A 16,611-nucleotide genomic window follows, 5' to 3' on the forward strand; every position below is an offset into this window, starting at 1 on the left:
TATGGTTTTCTGAAACAGTTGATAGATGTATTTTACCTAATTAAACCTAATTATTATTATTAAATCTAATTAAACCTTATGTACCGGCCCCTGTTCCGCATTTTCAGAAGTCAGGATTGCTGTGTGTTCCTAAGGTTCAAAAGAAGTCAGCAGGTCACAGATCTTTCTCTTACATGCACCTGTTCTGTGGAGCAGTTTGTCTGTCTGCTGAGATAAAACAGTCTGATTCTTCAGTCCTTTGAATCCACATCCACTCATCTATTTTTATGTTCACATTATGACCCAACGATATATCTTTGTGGCCACAGTGGGGTTTGAATACCAGATCACCCGTAGTTGAGACTAGGTCAACCACTGTTGACCTAGTTAGTGGACCCTGTCAGTGGGGTTATTCCCCTAACCCCACTGACAGGAACATCTTTTCAATCTGGACTTCACCTTGTTCCACATTTCCCCACCATTTTTGACATCCTCCCTTGTTCACAGGTGCATTTAAGCAGGATCTGTGACTACCCGGTCAACTACCGTATCTTGCCAGCAATGCTAGTTATTGATTGGATGACATATCTTTGTGGCCATGGCCACGGTGGGGTTTGAACACCACATTGCACCAGAAAGCTCTACCAGGTCAGCCTCTCCTTCTTAATTTTGTTTCTAACAGTGGAGCAGGTCTCAGCCTCATAATATCTCAGTTCTGGGTCTTGTTAGTGAAGCTGGTGTGACCACATTAGTATCCGGTCTGCTATTCCATTGGTTTACTGCTAGGAATTGGTGTTTAGTAATTCCATCTGTGCTCTCTTTCTGTTTGTGGCACTATCACTGGGTTTGTTGATGATGGATAAAGCTGATCCAGTTTATTGAACCCTTGTTTGAGGATGAAACAAGGGTCAACCCATAATTTTTTTTTTTCATCCTGGAGGATGACATGGACAATTATAGTGACCTATTATCTGACTTTTGTTTTGTTCCTGTTTTGCATGTTTGATCATTCTTTCTTGTACCTTATTTTTATCTCTGTTACTGTTAGAATGGCCTAAGCAGCGGGTCCCTCCTCTTTGTCTGGTCTGCTTGAGGTTTCTTCGTCAAAATACACCAGAGGGAGTCTTTCCTTACCACTGTTGCCTATGTGCTTGTTCGGGGGGGGGTTGGTAGGTAAGAATAGACCTTACCCTTGTGAAGCACCTTGGGGTGATTTATGTTGTAATTTGACAGTACATAAATACATTTTATTTAATTTATCTGAAATGGAATTGGAGCACTTCTATGTAAAACCATAAGCATAAGGGGTACTAAGGGGCAAGGGGTAGAGGACAACTTTGATCAAGGAATAATTTGGCAAGTTCCCATTTTCTGGCTTTTAATAATATGTTCAGTCATGATAGAATACGGACAGCGTGGTGACTTCCTGGTTAGCACTACTGCCTCACAGTGAGGAGATCTGAGGTTGGCTTCCAACCTGGGCCTTTCTGTGTGGGGTTTGGATGTTCTTCCCATGTTTATGTGGGCTCTTTCCAGGTGCTCCAGCTTACTGTCACTTCCAGAGGCATGTAGGTTAGGGCATTAGTAACTCTAAATTCACAGATTTGAATGAGCGTGTGAATGTGCTTGTATGTCAGCCTGGTGACAGACTAGTGGCTTGTCTCGTGGGTACCCCACCTGTCACTCAATAACTCCATGATAGGCTCCAGCCCTCCTTGCCCCCCCCCCAAATTGGAATAAGTGGGTATAGAAAATGAATGTATGAATAATAGAACATGTACTGGTGTTGTGTGGTAACCACTTTGTAAATTGGGAGGAGGCATGTTATAAATAGACATATGTGAAACTTTATTTTATTCTTATTGTTTCTAACCAATTCTTGACAACAGACTAATTAGTCTGTTTTTGACAACAAAATACTATTTGATTGGAAAAAAAATACACCAACAAGTTCCCAAACCCACAAAATATTCATTTGGTTGCATCAATGCAACTACGCGTCAGAGTTTTGCTGATTCAGACACATTTTCTTTCGTGCTGGTGCACTCCTCCACAATAGCCTGAAGTTATTTATCACACTTTTTGGGAGAAATGCGTCAGGACCCTCTGCTAGCCCTGCGGAAGCAGCTGGCTTTGAACATATTGCATCACATTGCCCCCTCCAGACAAATCCTGAATCCGCCACTGGTATTACCCCTTTAAAAGACTATAATCATTTATCATTCATGTTACCCTTTACGTTGAATGTTGTCAGCCTGGGTCAGAAGCATTGTTGTGAGCCATGACGTTAAATTTCTTAAAATTTCTTAAAATTCTGGGCAGAAAGTTGAAAAATGTTCATGTTACTCAGAAAATATGCAGAATTGTCATCATAGGTCTATCTTTCTCAATAATTTTGATTTTACTGCAAATGATGCTGCTGGAATTTCAGTTTCACTCTAAGGCAAGTGGAAAACCTGTAAGATTTGTACCGACTTCCTAACAACTTCCACCGTGGCCACCTGTACCAACTTCCTAACAACATATATATTTCTGCCCTCTATGGCAACAAATTGTGCAATCTACAGAATAAATACTCCGCTGTATATTACTGGCCTGTCAAATTGTTTTCATAACATTCTGGGCGAAACTATATTTAAATAACTGAAATGACTTTTTGTTGCATCACATTTTTCTACATAGTTACATTTTTACATCATAATCTATTATTGCACAACTGCTGCTTATGTAAGAGTTTGATTCTCCAGAATGTCTGATTTGAGCGCAATCATTTTCAGGAAAATGCACTTTGGAGATTGAACAGAACACAAATGCAGCAGAATAATGTCAAATATGTTTGGTGTAATATGCCTCATCAGTTTGCATCCAACCTGTGGAGACATTCTCGTGTAAATATTATGTTGTTCAGGCACTGTTCTAAGGTCACTGGTGTTAAATACTAATTAACTGCATGACTTGTTCTGGAAGATTAACAAATGCCAAAGCCACTGTTGCATTTGTAAATGCTACAAAAAGTTTTTTTTGTTATTGTTAGTCAACAGTGTGTCTCAGTGGACTGTCCAATCATGTCGTCTTAATGCAATGACGCTCTGCACCAATGCTTTTTCATCATGTCACATTTTTAACAAAAAGGAAATAAATGAATAAAATTAAATACATGCAACATTTGCAGAGCAACCTGTGTGTTAAATGTATCTCTTGGTCTCTTTTTTTCTCCTTCCACCAAACATTTTCTTCTATCTGTGAACTTTTCCCGTAGTCACTGTAGTTACAACACTGCATTTTAAAGTACTGCAATGCCAAACATCTTTTTCTTCTTACACATAGGTTCAACATCTTACAGCAGGTTTTTATGACCTAAAACCTGTAAATAGAACAACAACCTACTGTATTTATTTATTTCTAAATAAATGTATGTTATAATATGTGGCAATTTTTCACTTCTAAAAATGCCAAATTTGTGTTTGATGGTCTCCTGTAATTTCCAAGAAAATCTGTATTTTACAACCCTTTAATTATTAACTTATTACAGTAACTGGAGTCTCCCTGCAAAAATAAAATTAAACATTAAAATTTATTAATTTCTTTTATGAAATAGGAAAAAAAATATGTATTTTGTAGTTGTATCAGTTTTTTTTTATTTTACTACAGTGAAAGTGTGTGTGTGTGTGTGTGTGTGTATGGGAGGGGGGGGTAGGTTACTGTCGACCCTCTGCTAAACATCTAAACGTTTGCAGTGTAGTGAATATAATTGTAATCCAAATTACATTTGTTCCGCAAATCTGATTGGTTAATCGTGTGAGATTTCTGACCATAAAATATCGCGTTGACGGTGGCAAAATACTCATCCGTTTCATATTTGATGTATTACTCCGCGCCCACCGTGTTGCTATGCAGATGTCAATAATGGCGCTGTCAAGCTAAGAGCAAGAGAAACTAGTGGAGCGACGCTGAAGACGTTGTTGCTACGGTAAGCTTCGCCGTCCCAATTACTTACAGAAAAATAAACCGTGCAAATGACTGAATTGGATTAGAATGTCGCAAATATCCATTTTACCGGCTCCGCTAACACGTTAACGGTAAAACTCAATTTACGATCATAATCCAGCATTAACGTCCGCAAATCAACATACACAAGGGTCTTATTCCCTAATTAATACTTTATTACCTTATTCACGATTGATAGATAGATAGATAGACAGATATGAACAAAGCATAGCAAAAACAATGGGGCAGGGAATCTAGGGTCAGTTTTTACATCAAATTCAGTGACAGGTTGTATCAAGGAGACAGGACACGGTCACGAATAGGTTATACACGTTTAAATCCTGCTCTCAACATCGGAAATGTTTGAGATGCAGCAGAAGGAGCCTGCTGAATGCCAAGCATACAACAGACAAAAGAATAATTCTGTTAGACAATGTCAGAACACTGGGACAGACAGACCACTTTAACACTTGAGGGATTACTTTATTTTTCTACACTTACACCACCAGTTTGGAGGCATGTATTTGCATATTTTAAGGGATCAGGGTTATTCAACAGAATACAGCACAGTGTAATTCCCTCACCTTTTCTTTTTCCACCACCTCCCTTTGCTCTCCATTTCCTCATTAAATGTAGTATATACACCCCGACAGTAGGTGGCGGTAATGCAACATGTCGGTTTGCACACCGCCAAAAAGCTCGATAGATGAAGAAGAAGCCATATGGTACGTGACTGTGGATGTTTTTCAGGTTTGACATGTTATAAATGTTTATTTGTCTGATATTTGTCGTGGCTGTGGTTTATGTTGTTAGTGTTGTAACGTGTCGTTGAGTGTGGCGCATTGACACGCTGTATTTTTAGCTGTAATGTTCTGTGTTTGTTGAGTGGTTCAAACCAAAGTGTAGCTCGTCTGACATGTTTCTTTTTTGTTGTTTTTCCCGTAATAAACGTCTGTTTCAGGTTTGAAGTTTGTACTTTTCTGGATGGTTTTCGTCCTCGTAATTATTTGGTCTGTGCTCTTGGCAATAATGCAGCAGATAACTGAAACAGCACCAAATTCAGCACAAATACTTCTTAGACATTACTCTTTAAAAACACACAACAAAACTTTAATTTATAATAGCCACTTTAATTTTCAATAGGCCACCTATGGGTCAAAATTTAAAAATGCTCCAATCCTATTGCAACATATACCGCATTTATGTGTGACTAAATGTTATGTGGTAAAAACAGTAACAATGGTGACAAAACTCAATTTCAGTTTGTACAAGGGTCAAAAGTTAAAGTTGCTTCAATTTTGGTAAAGAAACAAACAAAAAAAGCAATGTACATTATTGGTTCAATTAATAGGATTAACAAATGTATTTGTTTTTTGTCAAAATAATTTTGACAGTGTTGAATGTTTGGTTTGCAAAGTAAAGGTCAAACAGTGTTGACATCCATTGGGTTCTATGACATGTAACATATGTTACCCCGTAACATGATAACTAAGCATGACACATGGTGCAAACTATTCCTTTTTAAAACCCCATTAACCAATAATTTGCATAACCTTTTACCAAAATTGAAACAATTTTAACTTTGACCCCTGTACAAACTGAAATTGACCTTTGTCACCATTCTTGCTGTTTTTACCCCACAACTCCATAACATTTAGTCATAGATAGTCCAGACTATACCTTTTTGTAATATTTCTGTTCAGAAGAATAATGTGCTATAGTTTTCAATATGATTGGAGCATTTTTAGAAATGGGCCCCTGTATAATTGTTCAATTGACACCTACCATGTAAAGGAAAATTATGGAAATGATCAGGGGTGCCCAAACCTTTACATACCACGTATACAAGGTCTGTTATAAAAGTATCCGACCTTTTTATTTTTTTCAACAACCATATGGATTTGAATCACGTGTGATTGCATCAGCCAAGCTTGAACCTTCGTACGCATGCGTGAGTTTTTTCACGCCTGTCGGTTGCGTCATTCGCCTGTGAGCAGGCTTTGTGTGAGCACTGGTCCACCCCTCTCGTCCTTTTTTTATTGCGAATAAATGTCTGAACGATTTGGAGCTTTGCTGCATCAATTTTTTTCCAGAAACTGAGAGACCTCCAGGTGGACACCGTTCGGAAAATTAATATGGCTTTCAGGGAAGATTTTATGGGGATTACACAAATTAAGGAGTGATCCAGACGGTTTAAAGACCGCCCACAACTGCCGTGCTCTGAGCGCCGATCGACAGGCTCAAACCCCGCTGAAACAACCAGATCATTTCCAACGTGAAGGCTTTGTTGATCCGGGACCGCGTCTGACTTTCACACAAAGGCAGAAGGCGTGGATATCAGCACTTTTTCGGCACATTCCACTGTTACAGGAGTTTTTTTCATGGAAAGAAAAGCGGAGGGATGCGCCACGGAGCCGTTCATTACGCGGCACAAAACCACCTCCGTGTTGGTCTCACAGGACGGCTTTCATGTGGATTTCAGATGGCTGGCGGTTGCTTTTCAGTCGTGTGATTATCCGAGAAATTGAGCATGAGCTGGACATGCCCCAACATGTCCTGTGAGGCTTCATCACGGCGTTGCTTTGCGCCATGCGGCTCCACCGCGATGCGCGGAACTCCTCTGCACGTCTGTCTCAATGTGCTGAAAAAGTGCTGATGTCCACGTCTTTTCACAATTCCTGTGCTAGTCAGACGACATACCGGATCAAGACAGCGTCCAGTTCAGAAATGAACGGCACATTCCACTGTTACAGGAGTTTTTGTCATGGAAAGAGGAGCAGAATTCCGCACGTCGCGGTGGAGCTGCATGGCGCATAGCAACGCCGTGATGAAGCCTCACAGGACATGTTGGGGCATGTCCAGCTCATGCTCAATTTCTCGGATAATCACACGACTGAAAAGCAACCGACAGCTGTCTGAAATCCACCTGAAAGCCGTCCTGTGAGACCAACATGGAGGTGGTTTTGTGCCGCGTAATGAACGGCTCCGTGGCGCGTCCCTCCGCTTTTCTTTCCATGAAAAAAACTCCTGTAACAGTGGAATCTGCCTAAAAAGTGCTGATATCCATGCCTTCTGCCTTTTTGTGAAAGTCAGACGACGTCCCGGATCAACAAAGCCTTCACGTTGGAAATGATCTGGTTGTTTCAGCGGGGTTTGAGCCTGTCGATCGGTGATCGGAGCGCAGCGCGTTCTCAGCAGTTGTGGGCGGTCTTTAAACCATCTGGATCACTCCTTAATCTGTGTAATCCCCATAAAATCGTCCGTGAAAGCCATATTAATTTTCCGAACGGTGTCCACCTGGAGGTCTCTCACAGTTTCTGGAAAAAAATTGATGCAGCAAAGCTCCAAATCGTTCAGACATTTATTTGCAATAAAAAAAGGACGAGAGGGGTGGACCAGTGCTCACACAAAGCCTGCTCACAGGCGAATGACGCAACCGACAGGCGTGAAAAAACTCACACATGCGCACGAAGGTTCAAGCTTGGCTGATGCAATCACACGTGATTCAAATCCATATGGTTTTTGAAAAAAATAAAAAGGTCAGATACTTTTATAACAGACCTCGTATGTATGTATGTATGTATGTATGTGTGTATATATATATATATATATATATATATATATATATATATATATATATAATGTGTGTGTGTATACACACACGGTTTCCCAGGCCACATGATGGTTGTTTGACATTATTTATGTTTGTTTGGTTGGATTTTTTTTCATTATTATTATTATTTTGTAGGAGAGAACATGAATCAAGAAAAACTTGCAAAACTTCAAGCGCAGGTCCGGATAGGAGGAAAGGTAATTTGTGCATACGAACCTGTAATGTCAATAATTTGTTTTCACATAACAGGTTTATTGTTTTTCTTTCCTACAATTTTTATTATTAGTGGTGTTGTTGTTGTTGTTATTATAATAGTCTTAACACCATTTATTAAAATTGTCACTTTAAAGCTATACGTATGGGGCCATTATTGTAGCAAAAGTATTTGCAATTGTGTATTTCGATCTGTGTGTGTTACCACATCCACAAATGTATAAAAAAAAATCTGTGTGTGTGTGTAACCGTGTGTCTCAGAAAATCGGGCCACTCGATTGGATGTGTTCTTACATGTGACTTTTGCTACACTTCTGCCGCGGAAGATCCACAAATGTGTGCAGTGATTTGTACCTGTGTGGAGATTCTGTGGCTATACAGCTTCATACCACCAGGGGCGAAAGCACCAATGATATCAGTGTTTTAAGCCTGCCTGGGCCCTCAAAGAACAGGGTGTCACAAGCACAAGACTGTGCTTGTGACACCCTGTTCTTACAAAATCCTTTGCGACATCCGCAAGGTTGAAGCAGAACATGAGACGTGCACAACAAATAAAATCCACAGTATTGATGCCAAAATGTCTCCTCATTACCAAGTGCTCACAATCTTGATATAAAATGCAAACAAAGCAATGGAGCAGACAAGACAAATGATCAAATCCATCTCAGCATGTAGTCATTATAACTGTGATCAAAGACATATGTTTTAGTCTGGATTTGAATGTGTCCACCAGATTTGTTCATGTCATTTTGACAGGCAGATTAAAGCAAAGGCTCAACTTCTTGTTGACTTCTTTACCCTAAAAGTGCACAATGAGCCAGTATCCTGAGACTGCGGAGCACGTGTCGGCGCATGTAAGGCTCACCCAGTTCCCGTGAGCTAAGGCCCGTGCACCATTCTGTGTTTTATGTGTTAGCAGCAAAACCATGAAATCTGTCCTCACATGAACAGGGACCCAGTGAAGACCAGACAACACCTGAGAAATTTGATCTAATTTCCTTCTCTAGCCAGAAGTCAAGCATCTGTATCCTGGATATTTTGAAGAGTACAGTTATGCAATAAGCCTGAAAACAAAACATTGCAGTAATCACTTCTGGAAGATGCAAATGCATGCATCTGTGTCTCTGCATCAGCCATAGGCAGGATCGATCTAACCACTGCAATATTACACAGATGAATAAAGACATTTCTGGTCACCTCTCAAATACAACTCAAAGGATAAAGACTGACAGTAAGATTTTTAATTTTTCACTGTATTGAATCACACATTCAGATATACTGTTAGAGTAAATGGTAATAGAGATGTCTGTGTCTGGTATCTTCTTTCCCAGACATCACATTAATGGCCCACAGTGTCTGTGGAGGGTCAAAAGTCATTTGTGGCATCCCAGAATCATGCCCCATCTATGCCTCTCTAAAATGATAGTGGATTATTTTGGGGCTTAGTGACGGTAAAACAAGTCTTTCAGTGAAACTTCAGAGCGCTTTTGCTATGAGGATCATTAATCAGAAGTCCACCTAACGCCTCATGTTACTCACATCTGGTGGGAAAATAAGTCATGAAAAGAAACACTTGAAATGTTACATGCACTATTAAGAGCTCAAATATTACAGATAAGTATCTGTAAACAATACTGTTTTCACTGATCGTATATCTACTGAATATCGTATATCTACTTGTAGTAGCATCCTGTTACCGCTCCTGTATGAAGGGTCAAAGTGATCAAAATTAATTGAAATATTCATTCATCTTCTACCGCTTAGTCCAATTAAGGGTCGCAGGGAGCTGGAGCCTATCCCAGCAGAAAATAGAGCACGAGGTGGGGTACACCCAGGACAGGATGCCAGTCTGTCGCTGGGCCACAAACAGACAAACAAACACAGACACACCCACACACACACCTACGGACAATTTAAAGATTCCAATCCACGTAACCCGCATGTCTTTGGATGTGGGAGGAAACCGGAGCACCTGGAGGAAACCCATGCAAACACGGGGAGAACATGCAAACTCCACACAGAAAGGCCACAGGAATTGAACCCACGATCTTCTCGCTGTGAGGCAACAGTGCTAACCACTAATCCACCATGCTGCCTAATTGAAATATTGAATGTGGTAAATATCAACGCAGTTAAACATAGATTGTGGTAAAAATGAAAGCAGTAAAACTTTGAATTTGGTAAAAAATCAAAAGGGTAAAACTGGACTTGATAAAAATGGAAGGTGTGAAGTACTGAATATGAAAATGAGTGACGTAAAAAACATCTGATTAATATTGCCCCTTTGAAAATTAGAATCGTTAAATTTGGATGCCATTAAAATCACATTATGGTAAATATTAATCTTATAAATATTATGTCTTAAAAATATAACATTGGCTAATTTAATTCACTGCCTCGATTTTAGCTCCTCCACTTTACCCACTTCAATTGTGGGTGATTCTTAGACTACGGGCACTTATTATGTCCTTTGATCATATTGTATGAAAAACAGAAAAAAGGGGAAATTTCACACTTTTATAGTTATCTTTACAATGAAAGTGTGTTAAGAAATTTGTTCTAGTAGTCTATGATGACTTTTTCACCTTTTTTCAGCATCATTATATGCAAATATTGCCGTTTTGTGCTTGTCCCACACCCAGACTTTTGATCTTCAATGATAAAAATGAATGGTAAACAAACGTTTTTTTCTAATGTTTTAAAATATCTCTGAATAAAATATCAGTAAAATAATCAAAACATAATTGGGGTATTCAATGTCATACAACTGTTGTGATTTTTTTAAACAAAATGTAGTTGTCCCACACTATTGCCGTCATTTCCACCACAACACTGTAATGTTCAGCTTTCAGGCTCCTCTCCTGTGGAACCAGCTCCCAATTCAGATCAGGGAGACAGACACCCTCTCTACTTTTAAGATTAGGCTTAAAACTTTCCTTTTTGCTAAAGCTTATAGTTAGGGCTGGATCAGGTGACCCTGAACCATCCCTTAGTTATGCTGCTATAGACGTAGACTGCTGGGGGGTTCCCATGATGCACTGTTTCTTTCTCTTTTTGCTCTGTATGCACCACTCTGCATTTAATCATTAGTGATCGATCTCTGCTCCCCTCCACAGCATGTCTTTTTCCTGGTTCTCTCCCTCAGCCCCAACCAGTCCCAGCAGAAGACTGCCCCTCCCTGAGCCTGGTTCTGCTGGAGGTTTCTTCCTGTTAAAAGGGAGTTTTTCCTTCCCACTGTAGCCAAGTGCTTGCTCACAGGGGGTCGTTTTGACCGTAGGGGTTTTACATAATTATTGTATGGCCTTGCCTTACAATATAAAGCGCCTTGGGGCAACTGTTTGTTGTGATTTGGCGCTATATAAAAAAAAATGGATTGATTAATTGATAATGTCCCTTTAAACAGTTTGTATGAAAGATTGTTTGGGTAGTTTCTATGGAGATAAACAGTGACATCAAAGCACATGTATACAGCGCCAAATCACAACAAACACTTGCCCCAAGGTGCTTTATATTGTAAGGCAATGGTGTGGTGGAAATTACATTTACAAGGCCAATAGTGCCCGTAGTTAAAGAATCACCCTTGTATCATTGACCGTGTAATTTTGCTCACTTCTGGTAGATCGGAATACGGCAGCAGCCACTGTGCGACAGCAGACATTTGTAGTCCAGAGCCACTGCGCATGTCTGGGAGAAGCTTTTTTTCAGCTACTTTTCGGAGTGACGCCGACCGAGGGAGGACTGATGACTTGGTGGGATATCGATCGAACCGCGACAGTGGGCCGACCCGCACGGAGAAGCCAGCCTTCAGGCATCATCCCTGGGCAGGCAGCCGGGGGCCTGGTGCAGACCCACTCAGGCCTAAATCTCCCACTTTTTGGATATATGCGAAGGCCCAGTTTGCCCAATGGAGTTTAGTTCTGCAGCTTTATCGAGGTGAGAATAATCTAAAAATAAAACGTGATGTTTACTGCACTGCTGTGAAGGTTTATGTGAATGATCGGCTAACATTAGCTTAGCCTTTTAGCACAGTTGATCTGAGTGAACGCTTTAATTTGTAAATGGTTCAGTCTTTTTTATTTTTACCAAATAAAGCTACAGCTTTTTTTGGAGACCACAAAAGTTCAACTTTAAATAACTTTCTTTTTTTTTTTCGGGCGTTTTTTTTTTTTTTTTTTTTTCCCCCCATTGTTTTTTCCATTTTTTTTCTTTATATATATATATATATATATATATATATATATATATATATATATATATATATATATATATATATATATATATATAACTGTTTAGTGTTTCTTTATATTTAAATAAATATTTTTATTTGTCCCAATCAGGAACATTTGCTGTGCAGACAACCTAAATACAGACCCTTACTAAAAAGTAGTACATGCAAGTATGTTTCAAGTATACTTCCAGTTTACTTTTTATATACTTATCAGTACTATTTTTTGGTAAGGGGATGCACTTCAAAAACTTCCATTGATGAGCTGAACACCTTGAAGTCCAGTTGAAAGAAAACATCTCTGCTCTTCAGCAACACCACCAGAGTTCAAAGCTGCAGAAGAGACCTTCATCTGGTCCCGAGAATTCAGCATAACATCACCTGCTTCTAAATAAAAGGCTCTTTCAACAGCAACTATTTTATTATTTTTTAAAAAGCTGTTTCATTTTATATTTTAACACTAAATGAATGGATCATTAAAAATGTCCACGAATCAAAGTCAAAAGACATTTGCACAAGTAGAAGCTCTCCACTTATTACGCTCAAATTCATTTTTAGAAATGACCCTGTCCTCATAACATTAAAGGCAATTACATATTTTGGCGAAATTACAAGTTCAAATGACTATAAAAAAATTCATCATGAGGTTTATGTCACAGAAATCCTACTTTACAATCACACTGCAGTCATTGTTAAATTATTTCCTGTTGCATTTATAATAAACATTTGTATTTATTTACAGTGTCTGTTTTTCTGGTTGAAATGAGATATAAATACCAGACATAAAAAAAGTACAAATTTCCATGTTGTTTTATTTGTCTAAAAATAAATGTCCAAAGTTCCTTATGTTAAACAAGAAATTATCTAATCTGAAATAACAGGTGGTTTTAATGTACAGATGAAATGTTTCTAAAGAACCATTTATTGATTTATTTAGCTATTTTAATTACAAGTGTTCTAAACTTTTTTTTAACAGTAATCAGAAATTTTGCGGTAACATCAACAAAAAAACATTTCCAAGGATTTTTCTTCAGAAAACTGCTCTATAAATGAGCAGTCCTGTCACACATTTCTGTTTTGTACAGATCAGTGGTTTCTGCCACTAGTCTTCCGTGTTTTGGCCCGACGCATCGTTCTTACTGGACAGCGCGAAGCTACATCACAGCTCAGCGCGTCAAAAGTTGGATTGGGTTGAACTTTGACCGCGTCAGCCTGCCGACAAGCGGCAATGCGCGCGCCCGTCAGAAGCCTCGCTTTAACTCGGCTTTTGACACGACACTTCTGACGCGCCTCTAAAAAGCAACGCATCTCATTGAAAATAATGCTTTTTAGACTGATTTTTGACGCCTTTGACGCTTCCGACGTGTTGGCCCATGACATGCGCAGTGGCTCTGGACTACAAATGTCCGCTGTTGCACAGTGGCTGCTGCTGTATTCCGATCTACCGGAAGTGAGCAAAATTACACAGTTGACGCGATGAAGTGGGTAAAGTGGAGGTGCTAAAATTGGGGCAGTGAATGAAAACATTCAACATTAAATCGAGTACAGCAAATGATACAATTGAAGTGGGTAAAGTGGAGGTGTTAAAATCGAGGCAGTGAATTAAATTAGTCAATGTTATATTTTTAATACATAATATTTATAAGATTAATATTTACCATAATGTGATTTTAATGGCATCCAAATTTAACGATTCTAATTTTCAAAGGGGCAATATTAATCAGATGTTGTTTTTTACGTCACTCTTCAGTCCTTCACACCTTCCATTTTTATCAAGTCCAGTTTTACCCTTTTGATTTTTTTACCACATTCAATACTTACTGCTTTCACTTTTAATCACATAAATTGTTTTACTGCTTTCATTTTCCTCACATTTAAAGTTTTACTGCTTTCATTTTTACCACATTCAATATTTCAATTAATTTTGATCACTTTGACCCTTCATACTCCTGTAGTTAATGCAGAATATTACTTTTTAACTCATTTGTACTTAATATACGTAATGCACACTCTCATGCTGTTGAAATATTTATTTTCCTTCTGGAGATCAACAAAGTTGAATCTCATTTTACTGCAGTCACAGACTTAGAAAAACAGCATAAGAAAAAGAAATCATCATTTTAAAAAGATGATAGCAATAGACAGCTACATTTCTACTTGCATTCCCTTTTCTTTTTGTGTTAGTGTCATTCTTGCACTGCAAAAAAAGGGCTGTTTAAAAACAAGGTAAAAACAAGTGAAATTATCTGTCCATGCAGCAAGATAAATTTACTTGAAAAGATTCTTGAAATAAGATTGCTGAATCTAGAAATAAGCACGTGGAACACTTAAAATAAGAAATTAACTCTTACACCCCCGTCACACATAGCCAGAATCATGCATAGTGGCGTCGGACTTAGGAATTGGCGCACATCTTAAAAGTGGCGTATTTCAGTTCCAAAACATTCTGACAGCCATCTGTGGAAGTCGACACAGTTGGTCAAAATCAGCCGGCGGCCCCGAGTGTGATGCACATGTTCAAAACTCTCTGGGCGCCATCGAGATGGGACACCCATGACAACCATCTGACCGCAGTTTACATATTCTGGCGGCATCAAAACAGCATCTGAAATGATCTGATTGCGGTTGATTGAGCTCTGAGATCGATCTGTCACAGCAAAGCCTGCCGACGTGCTGTGCCACGTTTGTCCACCTCCACTGGACCCCGGCCAGAGAGGGCGAGGCAAATGTTGTTTATGTAATAACATGTATGTGGCACTGTGCACGTGTCAGAGGCTCGGTGCAGTGCAACAACGCAGCTGAATGGGATGTCACCGCTGTAATGCAGGTATTATTACACGTACACCTCCTAAGTCTGTAGCAGGTATCGTGGAAATGTTTGCCCAGCACATGATGACATAAATACACATGCAGCTCACCTCCGGTACCTCACTTTCCACAGCGCAGACAGCTTCAAGGGTTAAGTCCCTTTCACCCGGCTGCACTGTGTGCTGGCAACGTTGATCAGATGACAAATGCATAATCCATCTCTCGTATAATTAAATCCCATGTGAAGTGCCGTCCCACAATGATAATCCAACTACAGTTGCATTAAGATGCATATTAAGTAAAATGACAACCAAAAAAGAGTTTAAAAAAGTCAAAAGAGAAAGTCCACTGGCTACACTTGAATGTTGCGCACATGTGGGAGGTTGGCGTACTGCCAGCACAGTTCAACAGCAGTTATGGAGTCTAGCCGGACAAATAAAATCTAGCAATGCAGGTATATACTGATCAAACACCTAAAGGGATTTTTCACTGGACTGTACAACAGCAGGCGATCACTGACTGTTGTCAACCTGTTTGTGCGCTCTCTGGATGGACAGCTCCTGTGCTCGCGTCTGCACGTGCATCCCCCCCCCCAGCCTGGAGTGGCTGGTACAGCGTTTATGGGCACATATACGAGCGCACATTTTGATCACACACTCACACTGCTTTGATCACCTGTTCTACACATGCATGCACACGCGGTTCATTCAGCCATTGTGAACATGCGCGCAGCTGAGTGGACACACACTCATCACTCGGATCACCTGTTCTACACGCGTGCACTCCATCATGTGAGACACACACATGAGAGGTCAGTTTAGCGCTGGGAATGTGAGGACGAGCGGAGATTTGATTGCGTGGGTGGGTGAGTGAGTGACAGCTCCAGTGTCGGTGTTGTCTGACAGCAGTCTGTGTCATCTGACTGTTGTCTGAAATATGTTTGGGCTGCATCCTGCAGGTTTGCACGAGGCAGTCCGGATGCGTTCGGACCACGGCTGGCCACGCCTCTTTTCCTGCTGACTGCGTCGGATTATGGCAATATTTGCCGTGTCAGAATGGTTCCTCCACATTCTTGCTATGTGTGACAGGGGCTTAAAAACAAGATAAATTATCTAGCACTTCTAAATCTAAGCTTTTTTTTTAATCTGGGTAAGTGTGTTAGCCTCCAACTTGTCTTGTAAAGTTGCTGTGGTTTGTTTGGTTTTAGGGCAGTGCACGCAGAAAGAAGAAGGTAGTTCACAGAACGGCAACAACTGACGACAAAAAGCTTCAGAGCTCTCTGAAGAAGTTGGCTGTCAACAATATTGCAGGAATTGAGGAGGTAAAAGGACACTGACCCGCTGTAGAGGAATGCTGAATGTGATTATTTGTAATGCATTTTTTTGCATGCTCACAAAGATTTTGCTTTATGGGTTTTTGTACATCTGTCCGTTACCAAATAATACTGTGTGTGTATAAGCAGAGTTTGGAATAAAGACACTTCCAAATGACAGTCACTAGTACAGTTTGGGTCTGGCCTCATGGTCTGATAGCCCAGTCTGGTTTACCAGGCTGGTGGTCTAGTGTACCAAGTGTTTTACTGGTTGTGTTGAAAATAAATTCAGTGTTTCCCCATACATTGATTTTTATTTAAGTATTTTGTGATGAAAGTAGAGAACAGACTTGAGCCTTTATTGTCATTGTACACACATACAATGAAATTTGTCTTCTGCATGTAACCCATCCTAATTACAGTTAGACACAATCCAACCACTAGGTGCAGTGTGCAGCCACAGTCCAGCGCCTG

At 39.9% G+C, this 16,611-nt stretch overlaps 1 protein-coding gene across 2 annotated transcripts in view; it reads left to right on the top strand.

Annotated features, from left to right (window-relative positions):
• Positions 1-4,645: 4,645 nt before the first annotated feature.
• Positions 4,646-16,611, top strand: part of btf3l4 (basic transcription factor 3-like 4) — a 32,073-nt gene continuing 20,107 nt past the window's right edge. Inside the window, exons 1-3 of one of the 2 annotated variants that reach the window (XM_034179645.1) lie at positions 4,646-4,691; positions 7,715-7,776; positions 16,033-16,146. In XM_034179645.1, the coding sequence (XP_034035536.1) occupies positions 4,673-4,691; positions 7,715-7,776; positions 16,033-16,146 (195 nt within the window). In that variant the 5' untranslated portion in view covers positions 4,646-4,672. Of the gene's footprint in view, positions 4,717-7,714; positions 7,777-16,032; positions 16,147-16,611 lie in introns of both variants that reach the window. The other variant, XM_034179644.1, reaches the window with a different exon arrangement.

The sequence above is a fragment of the Thalassophryne amazonica genome, chromosome 10 (assembly GCF_902500255.1).
Source record: "Thalassophryne amazonica chromosome 10, fThaAma1.1, whole genome shotgun sequence".
NCBI classification, from domain to species: Eukaryota; Metazoa; Chordata; class Actinopteri; order Batrachoidiformes; family Batrachoididae; genus Thalassophryne; species Thalassophryne amazonica.